This window comes from Euprymna scolopes, chromosome 25 (genome assembly GCF_053919585.1).
Source record: "Euprymna scolopes isolate OS-2025 chromosome 25, ASM5391958v1, whole genome shotgun sequence".
Lineage (NCBI taxonomy): Eukaryota > Metazoa > Mollusca > Cephalopoda > Sepiida > Sepiolidae > Euprymna > Euprymna scolopes.
The window spans coordinates 54,053,464-54,074,979 of record NC_136506.1 but is presented as its reverse complement, the minus strand read 5'-3'; the positions used below and the strand labels follow the sequence as shown (position 1 = coordinate 54,074,979).

General features: G+C 33.7%; 1 protein-coding gene across 1 annotated transcript in view; it reads left to right on the top strand.

Annotated features, from left to right (window-relative positions):
• LOC145247254 (uncharacterized) overlaps window positions 1–19,029 on the top strand; it is a 73,148-nt gene extending 54,119 nt beyond the window's left edge. The window contains exon 3 of the mRNA XM_080108867.1: window positions 17,238–19,029. Coding sequence (XP_079964993.1) covers window positions 17,238–18,167 — 930 coding nt within the window. The 3' untranslated portion in view covers window positions 18,168–19,029. The remainder of the gene's footprint in view (window positions 1–17,237) is intronic.
• The last annotated feature ends 2,487 nt before the right edge of the window (window positions 19,030–21,516 follow it).

The window sequence follows — 21,516 nt, the reverse complement described above, 5'->3', positions numbered from 1 at the left end:
ATTGAAGGAATAAGGTTGGTTTTATTGTTTACAGCAGATTGTAGTGAATGAATAAGGTGTGTTTTATTGTTTACAGCAGATTCGATTGAAGGAATAAGGTTTGTTTTATTGTTTACAGCAGATTATATTGAAGGAATAAGCTTTGTTTTATTGCTTACAGCAGATTCTATTGAAGGAATAAGCTTTGTTTTATTGTTTACAGCAGATTGTAGTGAAGGAATAAGGTTTGTTTTATTGTTTACAGCAGATTCGATTGAAGGAATAAGGTTTGTTTTATTGTTTACAGCATATTATATTGAAGGAATAAGCTTTGTTTTATTGCTTACAGCAAATTCTATTGAAGGAATAAGGTTTGTTTTATTGTTTACAGCAGATTCTATTGAAGGAATAAGGTGTGTTTTATTGTTTACAGCAGATTCGATAGAAGGAATAAGGTTTGTTTTATTGCTTACAGCAGATTCTATTGAAGGAATAAGGTTTGTTTTATTGCTTACAGCAGATTCGATTGAAGGAATAAGGTTTGTTTTATTGCTTACAGCAGATTCGATTGAAGGAATAAGGTTTGTTTTCTTGCTTACAGCAGATTCGATTGAAGGAATAAGGTTTGTTTTATTGCGTACAGCAGATTCTATTGAAGGAATAAGGTTTGTTTTATTGTTTACAGCAGATTCGATTGAAGGAATAAGGTTTGTTTTATTGTTTACAGCAGATTCTATTGAAGGAATAAGGTTTGTTTTATTGTTTACAGCAGGTTCTATTGAAGGAATAAGGTTTGTTTTATTGTTTACAGCAGATTCTATTGAAGGAATAAGGGTTGTTTTATTGTTTACCGCAGATTCTATTGAAGGAATAAGGTTTGTTTTATTGTTTACAGCAGATTCTATTGAAGGAATAAGGTTTGTTTTATTGTTTACAGATGATTCGATTTAAGGAATTAGGTTTGTTTTATTGGTTACAGCAGATTCTTTTGAAGGAATAAGGTTTGTTTTATTGTTTACAGCAGATTCTATTGAAGGAATAAGGTTTGTTTTATTGTTTACTGCTGGTTCTAGTGAAGGAATAAGGTTTGTTTTATTGTTTACCGCAGATTCTATTGAAGGAATAAGGCTTGTGTTATTGTCAGCAAAGTTTTGTAAGATGATTGTCTACAGATGTGCAAAACACGCATCAAGAAACGCGTAAAAAATTTTCATCCCTACTATTTGGAGGTCTATAATGGTTGTTTCTTCTTTAAAAAGCCCTTTGTAGGCTTAACTTTGAAGTGGTAGTTTTTACAATCTGTGAAAGAAAATTTATTAATTTTTTTGATAAGTAATTGCACCTAAATGAAACAGTATATACATTTGGTTTTTCTGGAATCGAGGAATCAATGATTCCTTAAAACTATTCACTTCTCCATATTTATCACTAGAACGAATAGTATTAAATCTATTCACTTCTCCATATTTATCACTTGAACGAAGAGTATTAATAGCCAACATAACACTTTACGTTAAACATTCCTTTCCAGGGAAAATTTGCCTTTCATAGGAATTTTCATGAAAAAAAAAATACTTGAGAAAGTGAATTTAATTCTACAATATTTTTACTTCACTCTCTCTGAAACTGAAATAATGTGGCTCGATTGATCGGAGCATAGTCTGCCAAGCAAGTGTTAATTTGTAATGAAAAGCATTTACCAATCTTTTACAACTGCTACAAATATGTTTGGTGTAAGGATATGTTCCCCCCCCCCAATCTGCACCCTTTTTAAAATTTTCTATTTGAAATGCTCAAAGTAAGTGTAAGCCATGTTTAGTTTCAGAACAGTCTTCGATGGTTCGTTGTTCTAAACAAGTCTTGAGAGGTAAGTGGTTTGTAGTAGACAAAACAGTTTCCGATGGTTCATTGTTACACACAAGTCCTGAAAGGTGACTGGTTTGCAGTAGACAGTTCCATAGAGCAAAATATTCTTACCATGTCGAGACGGCAAAAACATGCGAAATTGCTACAGAAAAGGTTTAATATTTATGGAGCAATTCTGGTTTCGAATTGGTTGGTAGCAGAACGTGAATTAATTCGATTCGTCAGTTCCTAGCAGCATCATTTATAAATAGAATCGCCCGACTGTGTGGGATCCCCATTATGAATCAAAACTATTGTAACAATTTCATACAGTGAACACAAGTTGCAGCAACATTTGGATCAGGGGCAGAAGCAGCAGATATACCAGAGGTGTTGTTTAGGCTAAACATAAAATTATCAGGTTGTTTGTTAAAAATACCAGGGGATTCAACCACAAAATCAGGCTGTATATGAGGGGTGTGCAATAAGTAATGCCCCTGATCCATTTCCCATAGCAGTAGAGCAACGAAACTTGCTACAGTTATTAGTCTTTCTCTACATAGGAACCACCCAGAGTTATGCATTTCTCCCATCGTTTGATGCAGCTCTGGAGACGGTTTTTGTAGAACACTCCAGGTTGGTCCTCCAACCACGACATGACTTCAGAAATCAAGGCTGCATCATCTGGGAAACCCTTTCCTTTCAAAAACAACTTCATGGCTGGGAAGAGGTGAAAGTCAGAGGGTGCAAGGTCAGAGGAGCATGGAGGATGAGGGATTATTTCATAGCCATATGCTCGTGCTTCTGATCTGGCCACTTGCGAGTTATAGCCCGGAGTGTTGTCCTGCAGGAGAAGGGTACCTTTGCTGATCTTGCTCCGCCTCTTGATTTTGATAGTTTCCCTTAATTTCCTCAAAAGTGAAGCATAATAGGCTCCTGTAATTGTGGTACTTTTTGCCAGGAAATCTGTCATCACTACTCTGTCCTGATTCCAGAAGACTGTGAGCATGACCTTGCCAGCGGAGGGCTGCACCCTTGCCTTCTTTCGAGGTGATGAGTCCAAGTGCTTCCACTGCATTGACTGGGCTTTGGTCTCTGGATCATAGTGATGGACCCAGGTTTCATCCTGTGTAATCAGTCTTTTGAAAAACTTTGACTCATCTTCTTGGCACATCTCCAAATTCATCCTCGAGCACTTGACGCGTTCTCGCTTCTGGAATGGTGTGAGCAAGCTGGGAATCCATCTGACAGACACCTTATGCATATGCATAAGGTCATGAATGATAGTTTCCACAGACCCTGTACTAATCTTGACATCTTGGGCTATTTGGCGAATAGTAATGTGCCGATCTTCCAAAATGGCAGCCTCAACTTGACGGACAGATGCCTCATCAATGGCAGAAGGTGGGGGACCAGGTCTGGGAGCTGTTTCCACAGACTTCCGGCCATGTTTGAATTCACAATGCCAGCATTTTACAAGGTCATTTGATGGGGCATTATCATCATAAGTTTCTTTCATTTCAAAAGTCTCCAATGGTGTGTCTCCTTTCAAATACAAAAACAGCTCGACATTCAACAGGCTCCATTTCACACCTGACTAAGTTCAAACATCTGTAAAACAGAAACCACAATTAGTTCAGAGTTGTAATTTGCCACATTACCCGTAGAGATATAAATCATTGCACATGCAAAATTTGAGCTAGATCAGACCACTGAAAGTGGGTCAGGGGCATTACTTATTGCACGCCCCTCATAGTTTTAGAAGTATCATTAAAACCGATATGCCGTATGAGTATGGTGGCATCAGATATGTCGCGTAGGGTAGCATTAGGAAGGACATATCAGTAGAAGATTCAATAGGCCGATGGACTGACATTCTATATATAAAATCAATTTTGTTTTGATACCTGTGTTTGTGCCGGTTGTTATAAATATTAGTAATCATTCTTATAATACGTAAATATTGAAAAACTGTTGTTTTGGTTATGAGTTGTGGCCCATTGGCTATGTTCCGTACAGTATTATTTTTCTCCTGCATTTTTTTATTTGTCCAACTAAAATCGGAAATCCAGGTTTTACTGATGCATAGCTTGGCAAAATGGTTTTGATATTTATCTAAACAAAATTTTAAAAAATTATTATAACTATTTGGCTGCGTACTATCCTAATTTATAATAATTGCGTTATTATATAGTTTCATGATTAATAATAATATAAATTATATTTTAAAAAAATATTAACATTTGAAGAGTATTACTTTTATTTTACATTAAATAAATTACAAATTTAATAATAATGGTGATTGGTGATTATGTACGTATGTTACCTATTTTTTTTAAATCGTATTTTCAAGTGAAATTCAAGTTTTACGATATTTTTTATCAAATTGTTAGGTGAAAATACAAAATAGTTACAAAACTCCTCCCTCTCTCCATGGTAAGAATGGCTTTCTAAATACTAACGTTATTTTAGCATGGTAACATAAGTCCCAAAAAAAAAGTAATTTCTCATATCTTACAAAAAAACTAGTCCATGTTAATGATATCACGACGTAAGAAAATCTTGCAAAAAAACAAAATTTATGTTACTCGATAAACTTTTTATACGTTTTTTTTTTTTTTTTTTTGCAGAAATTTATGGATAAACAAACATTTTCATTAATAAAAATGGATAAAAAATAATATAAGACTTTAAAAAAATAGATTTATTTTTTAACGGACTACACAGATGAGAGTTAATAAATTAAATTAATTGTAACGTCTTCTCTGTTGACGAAAATATAAATAACAAATAATTGTCGTGATAATACATACTTTGGAAGCATTGATAAACAGACTCGAAGGTGGTGTAAAATGCGTTCTTTATTGTCTAGTAGTAAACGTTGCACTGAGAAACAATGGCGGACGAGATTCATACGTCACGGGCCAAGGGGCATAACTCTAGGCGACTAATAGTCTCTTAGCCTATATTATGACATCCCTTCCCTTCCATATATATGTATATAGTCCAAGGGCAATATTTAGCCTTTATCTGATTAAGGGATAACATAGTCTCTAATATATTATTTAGCTTGTCTCCATTGTTCTAGGGTAATGGTATTGTCTCTTTTTTTAGGATAGTGTAACCTATAAGTTCAGTTTCTGAGGAGCATTCACTCGTCTCTGAGATCTTCTTAATTCGGGGGTGAGTTTCTCAGTTCGGGTGTAAGGCGTGCCGCTGGAGTGTTGTTCGGTGGTCGGCTGTTCGATTTGTTTAGGGGGGGACCTTCCTTCTGGGTGGGATCCGGTGGAGAGTCGCTGGGGCGAGGTTGGTCGGATCTATTTGCGGTTGTTGATCTCCTCCCAGCTGGTCTGAGGAACTGCCTGTTCCTTCTATAGGTGTTACCGTTCTCAGATTCAACTATGTAGGATCTGGGTGTCACGCTGGAGCGCTGAATTTTTCCAGGCTCCCATATCTTTGCTTTTTCCTGCTGGACATAGACATTCTGTCCTGCATGTAGGTGGGAGTGGTGTCTGTTATGTTTCCTGTCATAGCAGACCTTAGACTGATCTTTCTGTTTCTGTATGGCTGTCCTAGTCTGCTCATCGCCAAGTTGTTGCTTGGATACTAGGGGTGTCCGTATTTTTCGTCCGTTGAGTAACTCTGCCAGGGACTTAATGTCTGATGACAGTGGCGTGGCTCTGTAAGCCATCATCGCAGTTTCCCCTGCCTTCGTCAAAATTTTCTTGCATGTTCCCACCATTCTTTCGGCGAATCCGTTAGACTTGGGGTAATGTGGGGACGATGTCCTGTGTTGGAAGCTGTACGTCCTGGCGAAATCCTTGAAATCTTTACTTGTAAATTGTGGACCATTGTCCGAGTACAAGATTTCCGGCACTCCTTGTTCCTCAAATATCGTCTTAATACTTCTAATAACGGATATTGATGAGGCGGACGGAAGGCGTCGTACGAAGGGGTTTCGGCTGTACTGATCTGCCACAAGCAGATATTCTTTCCCTGCCAATGTGAACAAGTCTGTGCTGACGTACTGCCAGGGGTACGTAGGGGTTTCGTGCTGGAGTATTGATTCGGGCGGGATACTGGCTTGGTATTTCTGGCATGTGTGGCACTCTCGGACTATATCTTCTATGTCCTTATTTAACCCTATCCAGTACACCGCTGAACGCGCTCGTAACCTCATTCTCTCTACTCCTTGGTGTGAAGCATGCAGCTCTTCCAGTATGCCTCTTTGCAATGAGGCTGGGATAATGATTCTCTGGCTCTTGAGTAGAATTCCATCCTGGACCCCAATCTCATCTCTGAAATTCCAGAATGGCAGGAGAATTCCTGGGCAGTCAGCCCGGTTGGAAGGCCAGCCGGTCAATACCATGCTTACAAGTTGCTTTAGGAGTGGATCCTGGGATGTTTCCACTCTTATATCTTCAACTCTCGTCGGCGCAAAGTTGAGGTATGAGATCATGCTATGGACGTTGAGATCGATCCCTTCAATGTGCCCACTGGGTCTGGGTGCTACTCGTGACAAGCAGTCTGCAATTGGAACTGTTTTTCCTGGGGTATATTTTACAGTAAAATCATATCCCTCGACCTTCAATAACATTCTAGCCAGTCTTGGGGGTGCTTGTGCTAAATTTTTCAATGCTATCGACTCCAATGGCTTGTGATCCGTATGAATTGTCGTTTTGTGGCCCCAAACGTAACTGTGAAATTTCTCCAGGCCAAAGACGATAGCCAACATCTCCCTCTCTATGTTTGAGTAGCGTGTTTCTGGTCCGGAAAGTGCTTTGCTCGCGAATGCTACTGGTCTGTCGTTTTGTAGCTGAGCCACGCCTATACCCATTGAAGACGCATCTACTTGTAGCACTATTGGTTCTTTAGGGTCGAAGTATCGGAGTGTCGTATGATTTCCGATCTCTTTTTTGATTTCTTCGAATGCCTGTTGTTCCTGTGAAGACCATGTGAAGTCATTCTTCTTCGATGTTAACTCACGTAGGGGTTTTGTCAGTGTCGCGAGTCATGGAGAGAATTTGTTCAAGTAGTTCACCAGGCCTAGGAAGCTGGTGAGCTGCTTTGCATCCTCGGGGGGTTGCATCTGTGTGATCGCCTCTATTTTCCGGGGATCTGGCTTGACACCGTCTCTTGAGATTATGTGGCCGTAGAAAGGGATTTCGGAGGTTTTCACCACAAATTTCTCTGAATTAAACCTGCAGTTTCTTTCCCTTGCTCTAAACATTAGCTGCCTCAGTGCCTTGTCATGGTCACTGCCGTCTTCCTCGAATCCGTACACTACTATGTCGTCGCATATGGATAGGACATTTTCGAGGTCTCCGAAGTTTTCCTGCATGGCTCTTTGGAACTCATCTTGGGCAGATTTGACTCCCATGGGGTACCTGTTGTACATGTACCTGCCATGTGGGGTAATGAATGTTGTGAGACGTCTCGACTTCTCGTCCAGTTTCAAATGCCAGTAGCCGGACTTGATATCGACTTTTGTGAACCATCTAGCGTTGTCTAGTTCCGCAGTGATGTCTTCGAATGTCGGAGTCGCATAGTGTGGTCTGTGCACTGCTTTATTTAAGTCTCGGGGGTCGAGGCATAGCCTGACCGATCCGTTCCTTTTAGTGGTACAGACGAATGAGTTTACCCAGGGCGTTGGGTCCTTTACAGGGGAAATTATTCCCTGGGCCTCTAAGGAGTCCAACTCCAATTTCAACTTTCCTTTTAGGGATATTGGGACTCGACGTGGTGGGTGGACAACTGGTGGTACTTCGGGGTTTAAATGGATGGTGTGTTCACCTGGCAGACAACCAATGGAGTCGAATAGCATTGAAAAATTCTCTTGATGTTTGGAGTCCTATTAGTATAGGGTCTCTTGATTTCACCACGTGAAAGGTCGCTTTAACGAACTTGTCGCGGGATCTGACCCCTAAACGACAGGTCCCTTCTTGGTCTATCGTTGAGCCTCCAAACGCAATTAGCCTTATAGCTGATTTTTCCAGTGGTACTCCTTTCAGTTCCTTGAATACCTGTTTAGGTAACAGGTTGCTCATTGCACCTGTGTCGATTTTCGCGTCAACCTCTATTTGGGCTTTGCTGTTGCCTATCTTCAGTTTTGTGAAAGCTTCTGTGGTCGCTAACGGTAATTCCTTTACTGTGTGAAAGTACAGCTCCTCTGTGGAACTGTCGTCGTTGCTACCCATATGTGCTGCTGCCATGTGGATTTTATTTTTATTATATTTCCTCTGTGGCTGGAATGACTGTCTGCGTGTGTGCCCCTCGTCTCCCATTTTAGAGTGGCAAACTTTAGCAAAGTGTCCCTTTTTATTGCATTTTAGGCAGTATTTGCCTTTAGCTGGGCATTTATATTGATGGTGTTTTGTGCCACAATTACCACATGTGGTAGGTCCACTGGGCTGTCTGGCTCTAACTGCGAGTGTAGAGCTGTCTTCTACTGCTGTTGTACGTAATGCTTCCATTTGTTTACACGTGGCTTCTTCTGTCTCGACGATTCCGAGTGCTTTCTCGATCGTGAGATCGCTTCCTTCTCTTATTAGGGACTTTTGTGCAGACTGTAAATAAATACCGAATATGAATAGGTCCAACACAATGGTCTCTTCCACCGTCCGACCGTATTCACACTGTTTGGCTGTCTGACGCAGCCGACTTAGAAATGCGTGTGCCGATTCATCCGCTTTTTGTTTACATTTTAGTAGGTTGTGTCTAGCTACACAAAAGTTCGATCGCGGATTCGCATATTCCTTAAAAAATTGGATATATTTATCCAATGTCCTTTCTTCTCCCTGTCGAAAGGGAAAAGTGTCACTTATTTCCTGGCCCTCGATACCAGACCATATTAGCAAGTAATTTAACTTTGTGTCTGAATCTACGTCTTTCATTGAGCCGTCGAAATATAAATGAACTTGCCTGATAAATCGGTCCATTGATTTGGCCAAATTTGAAGTGTTCCAATCGATTGTTGGAGGTGGTAGTTGCGAATATGTATTCATCGTCGATTGCGAGAAAAATACCGACACCACGTGTGTTTTTGTATTAATTTTTTTTAGATCCCGAAAATGTTCGTTTTTTTTTTTTTTTTTTTTTTTTTTAGGGTAATATTGTTACTGTTCCTTTGATTCTTTAGAGGATCCCACTTCTGACACCATGTCGTGATAATACATACTTTGGAAGCATTGATAAAAAAATGCAAAAATAAAGTTGACACTCCATCAATTCAAATCAAAACAAATTTGTTTATTTTGATGCTAGTTTTCCGATTTTAACTTTGCCAATAGTCATATATTCTTTGATATGAATATATTTTTTGGAAACCTGTTATAAAAAACCAGTACCTTCTGGGTACTGGTTTTTTATAACAGGTGTTTTTAGAAATACGATTTAAAATATAGCGCGGATCATAAGTGCACTAGCACCCATTTTCTTATTAATAAATGTTTAGTAATTATTTTTCTTTTAATATTCATAAACAGTAAAAACGTCATTTAAAAAGAAAATGCTATTTAAAAAAGAAAATAACATTGATTAACCGTAAGTAAATTTATTATTCTATCATCATTTTGTGGTAAGTAAATTACAAGAACCGCCGATAAGTTTCATAAAAGAAAAAGTCGATAAAAGTGACACAAACAGTAAAACAGTAAAAAAAAAAAAAAAAGATATTATTAATAAATGTGTAGTAATGTCTTCTATTTCAATATTCAATATAAGAAAAGAAAAAGTCGATAAAATTGACACATAAACAGTAAAAAAAAAAGTCGATAAAATTGACACATAAACAGTAAAGAAAAAAAAAGATATTAATAAATGTGTAGTAATGTTTTATTTCAATATTCATAAACATTAACGTTGTCATTTAAAAAGAGTAAAAAAAAAAGTTTTAAAAAGTCGATAAAAGTGATTAAAAGTGAGATATTATTAATAAATGTGTAGTAATGTCTTTAAACAGTAAAACAATGTCGATAAAAAGTGTTGTTACTATGGCAACTAAAACATGTCCTTTGCGGCTGCGCGAGAAACGGGAGACATCATTGTTTTTGGAGGGTGTTCGGCAGGGAACTCTTACCGCGACCAGTACCAAATTCTGTTTAAATTTTATATCATGGAATAGTGGAATTTAATATCATTTAAAAAAATTTTTTTTAATAATTATTCTTTAGAATTCTATTTTTTTTTTTTTTTATGATTTAAAAATTATCAAGAAAAAGCGTTGATTTTTTTAACATAATATTGATTTTATGTCTAATTTTAAGGTAAGTGAAATAAATAATGGATGTTTATATATCTAAAAATTACTATTTTTTTTAATTATTTGAACTCTTCAGCTTTAAAAAGTGTTGCAATTTTTATGGGCCTAAATTTATTTTTATTTTTTTAACATGAAACTAGGTAGAACACCTAAAAAGACCATTTTCTCTCATATGTTTAATGAAACCTACTTTTATTATGTGTTATTTTGAAAATGAATAAATACAGAAAATTTCATCTGACTATTATTTGATTTTTTCTAGATTTTTAAACATGGGTATGTTTATGACTTCAAAAACGTTACTCATAGGAATGTTGCTTTAAAGAGTCGATAATGTAAACATGATTTTAGTCTCGCATTTTTATTTTCATATGCTGTAAAAAAATTTTTTTAAATATTAGCTTATTTGAAGCTTCTTTTAAATGGTAAAAATGTTAGGATGATAATATTTAATTATAGTTACAATGAAAAGGCAGTTATTTAGGGCAGTGGTAGAGTCTGTCCTTGTTTACGGTGCTACAACCTGGACACTCACCAAAAGATTGGAAAGAAAACTAGACGGCAAATACACTCGTATGCTATGAACAGTATTAAATATATCTTGGCAAAATCCTCCCATGAAGCAGCAACTTTATGGCAACCTACCTGCCATATCTAATACCATCAGAGAAAGACGCCTACGATTTGCTGGTCATTGTCAGAGGAGCAAGCATGAATTGGTGAGTGATATATTACTATGGACTCCACGACATGGACATGCAAGCAAAGGATGACCTAGATCCACATACATCCAGCAAATAGCACACGACGCCAACTGTGAACCTGAAGATCTGAGGCAGCTGATGGAAGACAGGAAACTCTGGAGAAGAAGAGTCACATTGGTTCAGGCAAGGAGCCCGTCATGATGATGATGATGATGATGTTACAATGTAGGGCGGGGGGGGATAAATCTGTGGCGCGCATTGCTGGTACCTAAAGTCAGTATTTCCAAATTAACTTAATTCTCTATTTGTCAGTTAACATTTATTCAAAGAGAATTAGGTGTGCAAATTAATACAAAATGAAATACAAATTTCAATTATGTTTGTAAAATAGATTTGGTTGGTTGTTTTTGTTTTATGGCATATCAACCCTTTTCAGGTTGTTTAATGCCGAATCCATTGATTTTGAAGAAAAATGTTTTAATAGGATATATTTGGGTATTTTTTAGTTTGTATTTAACCCATAGTTGGGACCCTAACACGTACTACCACTTCGGGTCAGAGTGAACCTGGGAGCAATGGCAATTAAGGGGTGGCTCCACACTCCCCAAAACCCACAAGCTGGGGCCTCACCATCAGATATACATATATAAGGTCATACCAGGACCGTAAAATAGATTTGATATTTCAAAGGAATATTTACAAAATATTCATGTATGATTTGTAAAGTTTCGATAATGGCAGAGTCCATCATTCTTCAGAATTTTCATTAGTGTTTGCCAGCGAGGTCTTTCTTGCCATTTTTGCAAGATATCTATATATATATATAAAGTAGTAGTGTTCGTGTGTATGTTTGTCTGCGTGTACAACTCTCAATGATCAAAGAAATATAAAGGCCATCCGTGTGTACACCTCTCCTGGTCAAGAAATATTAATGCCCATGATAAGATACTTCTGTCAAAGGAGACATATTTTATACATAATTTCTATATATAGCATTCTTCAAACCACATCTACATTGATTGAGTTACGGTCATTAGCATATATCACATTAAATTAAATCTATTTAAATAATTAGCTCAATGATATTACTTATTCGACATAATAGCTTTGTTTCAACTGTACTAATTAAAAAAAATTAATTATTTTGTTTATTTTCATTTCAATTTATATTTGATTTAACTTATTTTATCTGAAATCTGAAACCGTTTAATTTTCAAACCAGAAAACAAAGGGGAAATAACTGTGATAGTTTAAGTGAAAAATTGTTTTAAATGGAGCACGTTATTAAATATTTTCTGTAATAGATTTGTTTTCATTTTGAAATATTCTTCTAAGCCGAATTATTATTTTTATTTTGGAGGAAATTTTTTTTCACTTATTCTTTATTTTTAAGTAACCTTTTTTATTTGTTAGAGAAAAATAATTAAAACTAATGTCCTCATTTACTTGCATCCCCACAAGGGCAGAGTTAGTCAGACACAGGGCCAATTTTCCATGTGAACAAAATCCATCATCCCATACATTATCTGCTCCTTTTTTTTGTTTATAAAATTTAATTGGTGTTGCCCAGGATTTATTATAGTAATTATACCATAGCAAGTGTGTTTAATTGCCTGTGAAACAGAATTTCTTTATAATTTATTTAACATCTTAAATTTAAAATGGTTAAATTTTACGACGTGACCGCTAGAAAAAAGAAAAAAAAATTACGACCTACTTTTTTGGGGCCTAATACGTTTAAATAGTCTTTATAAATATGAAAGAAGAAATTTTGAAAAAGAAAAAGAAAGAAAATTAACATTTTAGCGTGAGGGATTACTTTTCTATATAAACTTAACATAAAATAAGCACCCACTTCTTGGCCACAACGCGTTCAACGAGACATGTCATCTGTAGCATTTTTTTAAGTTTGATGTTGTTGGTGGGGGCAAAACATGACAAATACAATTTTTTTGGTGGGGGGATAGCGGAAATTACATTTGCAACATAAAATTATGATAAATTTAATTAATTTTTATGAGACTATTCTGTATTTTCACCTAACAATTTTATAAACAGAATGAACCCCAAAATATGACAAATTCATTTTTTTTAGGGGGGGGGGATTACATTAGAAATATAAAATTGTTACAATATTTTTGTTTTAATAATGGGGTATGATCCCACACAGTCCGGCGATTCTATTTATAAACGATGCTGCTAGGAACTGACAAATCGAATTAATTCACGTTCTGCTACCAACCAATCAGAAACCAGAATTGCTCCATAAATATTAAACCTTTTCTGTAGCAATTTCGCATATGTTTTTTTTTTGTCTCGACACGGGAGGAATCTTTTGCTCTGTGGATTCAACTGTTCTGTCTACTGCAAACCAGTCAACTCTCAGAACTTGTATAGAACGATGAAACTGTTCCGAAACTAAACATAACAAGAAATTTCATTTAATTGTTTTTGGAATTAATTTTTGGTAGATTTTGGGGGAGGGAGAGGGGAATCGCACAGGCATTCGCTGCTATTTTTATTGAAACAAAAGTTGTAATGATTATTTTTTGGGGGGAGGAGAATAGTTTCTTCTCTTTGTAGCCCTTCTGCCAAAATATCTGGTGGAGAGGGTATCATGTACTTCTTTTATTTTTTTTGTGGGGGTATCCACGTTGCCCATGATGAAATTGATTAGTATACAGGTGTGTTTCAAATGGAACCAGTCGTAAAATATGCTTATATATTTTTTAATCCATGAAGATTTCGTAGTTATTACTGAGCTAATTCTCCATTGTACCTGATAAATAGACGTAAACATAAATGGTAGTTCAAAGCAAATTATTTTTTATTATGCTAGTAAGCAGGCTGCTCAGCATTGGTCGGTTATAAAATGCCTTTAAATATTGTCTGTATTTTTGAGATGAGATGCTTTCATTGATTGAGATTGTCGGACTGACTTCCTCATCTTGGTTCTTATCGTCACAACGTTTCGGCCGTTTTGCCCTCCGGCCTTCATCAGGTGTTTTGTATCGTTTTATTTGGAGTCTCGAACCCAACCCTTTATTATTATTACGGGGGTACCGTGTTCTGACTCCAGCTAAGCTCTGGGACATAGTTGCTGATTCTCTGTTTTGAATGTTACTTTTTACTGCTTTCGTTCAGGATTGAACTCAGCACCTTTGGGTAACTGTAAACTTTGATACAACGTCTAAGACCACTCGACCATATGTCACTTAGTTTGTTTTTGTTAATGTTAAACCTATGTTGTTATTCAAGGTTTTCTCTCTCTATCAGAGGTGTCCAAATTGCATTCAGCTCTATGCTTGGTTTGCTCAGTAGGTTGTTATGTCCGAGTATGTGAGCTGTTTCTTTAAGTTTTCTCACTTTCCAGTGGGTCTCTCTTTTTATAATTTCTACTTCATCCCATAGGGGGCGATGGTCCCCCCTCTCCATCCAGACATGGTTGGCTATACCCGATTTTTCCGTCTCCCCTTTAGTTACCACTTTTCGGTGTTCTTTCACCCTTACTTTGAGGGGGCGGCATGTTTCACCCTTGTAAACCTTTCTGCAACAGCATGGGATGGAGTATATGCAGTTTTTGGTCATGTTCTCCTCCATGTGGGGCTTCACTCGTACCAGGTGTCGTCTGAGTGTTGACTCACTCTTGAATACCGTCCTGATGTTGTAGGGGGCACATATTCTCTGAATCTTTTCGGAGATTCCTCGTATGTATGGTAGACAGACCGTTGGAGGTTTTTGGGTTTCATTCTCCTCTCTTATACTATTAACACGTCTGGTGGATAGCATGTTATCAGGGTAGTTGTTATGACGGAGGGTATTCTTCAACCTGACCATTTCTTGGTGGTATGTAATGGTATCGCTACTTATTGTCTCTGCTCGATCGCCAATGATGGCAAACATATACATGGAATACTTCGAAGACATGGCCTTAGGTTCAGCTCCCTTAAAGTCAACCATGTGGCTAAGATACATTGATGACACCTTCATAGTCTGGCCCCATCAGGAAGACATCCAGGCTCTCCTAGACCATGTGAACTCAATAAGACCATCGATACAGTTCACAATGGAGAAAGAAAAAGATAACCAACTGACCTTCCTTGATATACTCATATCACGCACAGAGCATGGGTTTAAGACATCCGTATATCGCAAGCCTACCTTCACCGGACAATACCTTAACTTCAACTCCCATCACCCATACAGTATCAAACATGGAATCGCACGCTGCTTACAACATCGAGCAGAAAAAAAAGCATAACTATAAAATTATATCCCACATCAATGTGTATAATGTGATAACCTATCTTATCTGGTTACCCCTGTCTTAACCTTGGAAATGATATCCCATTTATTGGTTTTAATTATAAAAAGAGGTAATGTTTTTGACGGATATTCTTGTGGATATTCTTGGCCTGATGAGGTGATTTTCCCTGGCAGGGTGGTCACTGAAACATGTTTGCATATGTGTAGCCATTAGTTATCACATCCAACATATTTATATATATGTATATATATTACATTACACATAATGACAAATCGTGTGCTTTAATCACTGCTAATTGGATGTTCGATCGGCTCATAACAATAACTGCGGGTTTGTGAATGAAATGAAGAGCAAAATGATGCCCACTTGATATTGTCCATCTTTTGATATTTGAAAGTGTAGAAGAATTTAAACATGTTGGCACCTATAATTTATCTTCAGCCACATGAACCATATTCATAGTACTTGTTAAGATTGTGTCTTGACAAGAGATCTTACTTCAAGAAAATGCTATACAAAGATCATATATTACTAAATGATTCAGGAAACTAGTCAGCGATGATAATCAAATAGTGAATTTTTCATATTTACTTCATCCAACACTTTTTCAATGTATAATACCATCTCTCCTCCATGATATGCTGATCTCTAGATGACATCATTACCTTGGTCATGTTACACTAGAAGACATCATTACCTTGGTCATGTTACACTAGAAGACATCATTACCTTGGTCATGTTACACTAGATGACATCATTACCTTGGTCATATTACACTAGAAGACATCATTACTTTGGTCATGTTACACTAGAAGACATCATTACCTTGGTCATGTTACACTTGAAGACATCATTACCTTGGTCATGTTACACTAGAAGACATCATTACCTTGGTCATGTTACACTAGAAGACATCATTACTTTGGTCATGTTACACTAGAAGACATCATTACCTTGGTCATGTTACACTAGAAGACATCATTACCTTGGTCATGTTACACTAGATGACATCATTACCTTGGTCATGTTACACTAGATGACATCATTACCTTGGTCATGTTACACTAGAAGACATCATTACTTTGGTCATGTTACACTAGAAGACATCATTACCTTGGTCATGTTACACTAGATGACATCATTACCTTGGTCATATTACACTAGAAGACATCATTACTTTGGTCATGTTACACTAGAAGACATCATTACCTTGGTCATGTTACACTAGAAGACATCATTACCTTGGTCATGTTACACTAGAAGACATCATTACCTTGGTCATGTTACACTAGAAGACATCATTACCTTGGTCATGTTACACTAGAAGACATCATTACCTTGGTCATGTTACACTAGAAGACATCATTACCTTGGTCATGTTACACTAGAAGACATCATTACCTTGGTCATGTTACACTAGATGACATCATTACCTTGGTCATGTTACACTAGATGACATCATTACTTTGGTCATGTTACACTAGAAGACATCATTACCTTGGTCATGTTACACTAGAAGACATCATTACCTTGGTCATGTTACACTAGAAGACATCATTACCTTGGTCATGTTACACTAGAAGACATCATTACCTTGGTCATGTTACACTAGATGACATCATTACCTTGGTCATGTTACACTAGAAGATATCATTACTTTGGTCATGTTACACTAGAAGACATCATTACCTTGGTCATGTTACACTAGAAGACATCATTACCTTGGTCATGTTACACTAGAAGACATCATTACCTTGGTCATGTTACACTAGATGACATCATTACCTTGGTCATGTTACCCTTTTACAACAAAATGACCAACTTGACATTTACCCTTATCAATCAAGAAAGAATGTCTAATATACATGTTTGGTTATTGGAATCATGAGTGGCTACCAATTAGCAACATGGATGATTGCTGTCTAACCTCCATCAAAACAGCTGTTAAATGATAACTGGTAAAAACACCTTTTATATTTTGATTGAAGTCTGCACATTCATTTTTTGAGTACGTATATAAATTTACATTCCAAACTGCTTGAAATTACCCCCACTCTCAAAAAAAAGATTGAGAGCAAATTATTTATCAAGTTGATGCACAAAAATGTAAAATGTATCAAATAATATTTATTTTTGGACCATGATTGGTCAAATTCTAATAACTTTTTTTTTTATTTTGCAGCTCATCAACTTAAATTTGCCATCTTTACCAACGGACTACTTCAACCAGTTCAAACACTTGATGCAACTATACATTAAAAGTGCAAACATCCGCATCATTAAGTCTTGTACATTTCAAGGTCTCAATATTCAGAGTTTCACTTTAAGGGAATCTGTTATTGATGAGATTGAAAGTTATGCTTTTAGTAATCTGCACAATGTAAGCGGGTTTAGCTTTTACAAAAGCAAAATTCATAAAATCCATGAATATGCATTTTATAATTTTGAAAATATTACTCGCTTTGATCTACAGCAGATTTTTGTTAGCACTGAATTGCCAACTCATGCTCTTTTCTCGTTGCATAATGTCAGAAATCTAGAAATCCGAGACAGCATTTTTTCCAGTATCAATACTCTTGCTTTGAACGAAATAACTGGAATCAAGATGAACATTCAAAACAACACATTCACAACTATTGGTTGCCAAAATAATGACTCTTTAGCTGTTGTCTTTGATCAGGTAGATATTTCTGTAAACAAAATGTGGTGTGATTGTGCCCTGTCCTGGTTAATAAAAATTCCCATCAATCAAAGATGGAGTTTGTTGAAGTATTTGAACTTGATGGTTGAAAACACGACTGTGGGGAATAATCTTTGTCTTGGACCTCAAATGTTACTCAATTATACACTCGGCCGTTTGACTTTTGAACAATTAAACTGTCCACAGCATGAAATTGCTAAGAGTCAGGACTGTCAATCTTTGAGAAACCTGGATATTGACCCACCATTCTCTACATGCGAAGGAATGTCTTCAATCACATACAACAGACTAAACAGAATGAAAAGACCACCAAATCTTTTTACTGAATGGAAAAACAACAAAGCAAACAATAATCACAACGATACTTTCTTGATAATTTCACTACTTTTTCTTGCAATTTTTATCTATTAATAACATTTTATTCTTCATTTTAGTAGATCATATTCCAATAGGCACAGTTATTCTATTCATATATTCTGCCCCTAACACCTTTCAGCAGTTTTGAACACATTTATCATCGACAACAAATGCTGAGAAAAAAAAGTCTTAATATTTTTTTAACAAATAATTTTTGCTATTACTCGAGTCTAATTCGGGTTAACTTTTATCAAAAACTGAAGATTCAAAACGTTATCTACATTCATCATTTTCTACTCGAATACTTCATGCTTTGCCATCGTTGTTCACTATTCTCAACTCGCCTCTGTGGATCGAATTTGAATGATAATTTAAAAACAATGATGAACATCAAAAAATGGATAAAAAGTGGTTCAATTGAAAACACTTTCAATAAAAAATCTCAAGATCGGATGTAGAAATCAGAGAATCAGCTTTGATAAATATTGAAATGCACCATCAAATTATTCTGGTTTTATGCAAAAAAATTGTTCATTTGTTCAAGTTTCTTTTAAACGCTTTACTCTTTACGGCATTGTTTTGTGAAAGAATGACAATTTGTTATGTAATCACTGTTGTAATAACATTTTTTAAAAAACTGTCCAATCATTTGAGATTTTTGGTTTCAGAATTATGTTGTAATAGCAGAGGCAATGTGTCGTCACAAAGACTGACCAAATTATTGGCTGTGTTAGTGTCAAATATTCAAATCACATTATTGAAATGATTGAGTGTGAGTTTTTATAAAGACATTACATACTTTTGCTTTATTTGTGTCACAAAAGGCCCCAACATTATTCTATACAATAGCACTGGATTGTTCGAGAAATGTTGAAATCCGTGTATCATCCAAAATGTTAATGAATAAAATTTAATTTTGTCTATAAACTGTGGTTTTATTTATATTCAGTAATGTCTACTTACTTTGTTTATATTCACATATATTTATTTATATTCACATATATTTATTTATATTCAGTAATGTCTATTTACTTTGTTTATATTCACATATATGTATTTATATTAAGAATTGTCTATTTACTTTATTTATATTCACATATATTTATTTATATTCACATATATTTATTTATATTCAATAATGTCTATTTACTTTATTTATATTCACATATATTTATTTATATTAACATATATTTATTTATATTCAGTAATGTCTATTTACTTTGTTTATATTCACATATATTTATTTATATTCACATATATTTATTTATATTCAGTAATGTGTATTTACTTTATTTATATTGACATATATTTATTTATATTCATATATATTTATTTATATTCAGTAATGTCTATTTACTTTATTTATATTCACATATATTTATTTATATTCACATATATTTATTTATATTCAATAATGTCTATTTACTTTATTTATATTCACATATATTTATTTATATTCACATATATTTATTTATATTCAGTAATGTCTATTTACTTTGTTTATATTCACATATATTTATTTATATTCACATATATTTATTTATATTCAGTAATGTGTATTTACTTTATTTATATTCACATATATTTATTTATATTCACATATATTTATTTATATTCAGTAATGTCTATTTACTTTATTTATATTCACATATATTTATTTATATTCACATATTTTTATTTATATTCAGTAATGTCTTTACTTTATTTATATTCACATATATTTATTTATATTTACATATATTTATTTATATTTACATATATTTATTTATATTCACTTGTATTTATTTATATTCAGTAATGTCTATTTACTTTAATGATATTCACATATATTTATATTCACATATATTTATTTATATTCAGTAATGTCAATTTACTTTATTTATATTCACATATATTTATTTATATTCAGTAATGTCTATTTACTTTGTTTATATTCACATATATTTATTTATATTCACATATATTTATTTATATTCAGTAATGTCTATTTACTATATTTATATTCACATATATTTACTTATATTCAGTAATGTCTATTTAGTTTATTTATATTCACATATATTTATTTATATTCACATATATTTATTTATATTCAGTAATGTCTATTTACTTTATTGATATTCACATATATTTATATTCACATATATTTATTTATATTCAGTAATGTCTATTTACTTTATTTATATTCACATATATTTATTTATATTCAGTAATGTCTATTTACTTTGTTTATATTCACATATATTTATTTATATTCACATATATTTATTTATATTCAGTAATGTCTATTTACTTTATTTATATTCACATATATTTACTTATATTCAGTAATGTGTATTTACTTTATTTATATTCACATATATTTATTTATATTCACATATATTTATTTATATTCAGTAATGTCTATTTACTTTATTTATATTCACATATATTTATTTATATTTACATATATTTATTTATATTTACATATATTTATTTATATTCACTTGTATTTATTTATATTCAGTAACGTCTTTTTACTTGATTTATATTCACATATATTTATATTCACATATATTTATTTATATTCAGTAATGTCTATTTACTTTATTTATATTCACATATATTTATTTATATTCAGTAATGTCTATTTACTTTGTTTATATTCACATATATTTATTTATATTCACATATATTTATTTATATTCAGTAATGTCTATTTACTTTATTTATATTCACATATATTTACTTATATTCAGTAATGTGTATTTACTTTATTTATATTCACATATATTTATTTATATTCACATATATTTATTTATATTCAGTAATGTCTATTTACTTTATTTATATTCACATATATTTATTTATATTTACATATATTTATTTATATTTACATATATTTATTTATATTCACTTGTATTTATTTATATTCAGTAACGTCTTTTTACTTGATTTATATTCACATATATTTATATTCACATATATTTATTTATATTCAGTAATGTCTATTTACTTTATTTATATTCACATATATTTATTTATATTCACATATATTTATTTATATTCAGTAATGTCTATTTACTTTATTTATATTCACATATATTTATTTATATTCAGTAATGTCTATTTACTTTGTTTATATTCACATATATTTATTCATATTCACATATATTTATTTATATTCAGCAATGTCTATTTACTTTATTTATATTCACATATATTTATTTATATTCACATATATTTATTTCTATTCAGTAATGTCTATTTACTTTATTTATATTCACATATATTTGTTTATATTAACATATATTTATTTATATTACGTAATGTCTATTTACTTTATTTATATTCACATATATTTATTAATATTCACATATATTTATTTATGTTCAGTAATGTCTATTTACTTTATTTATATTCA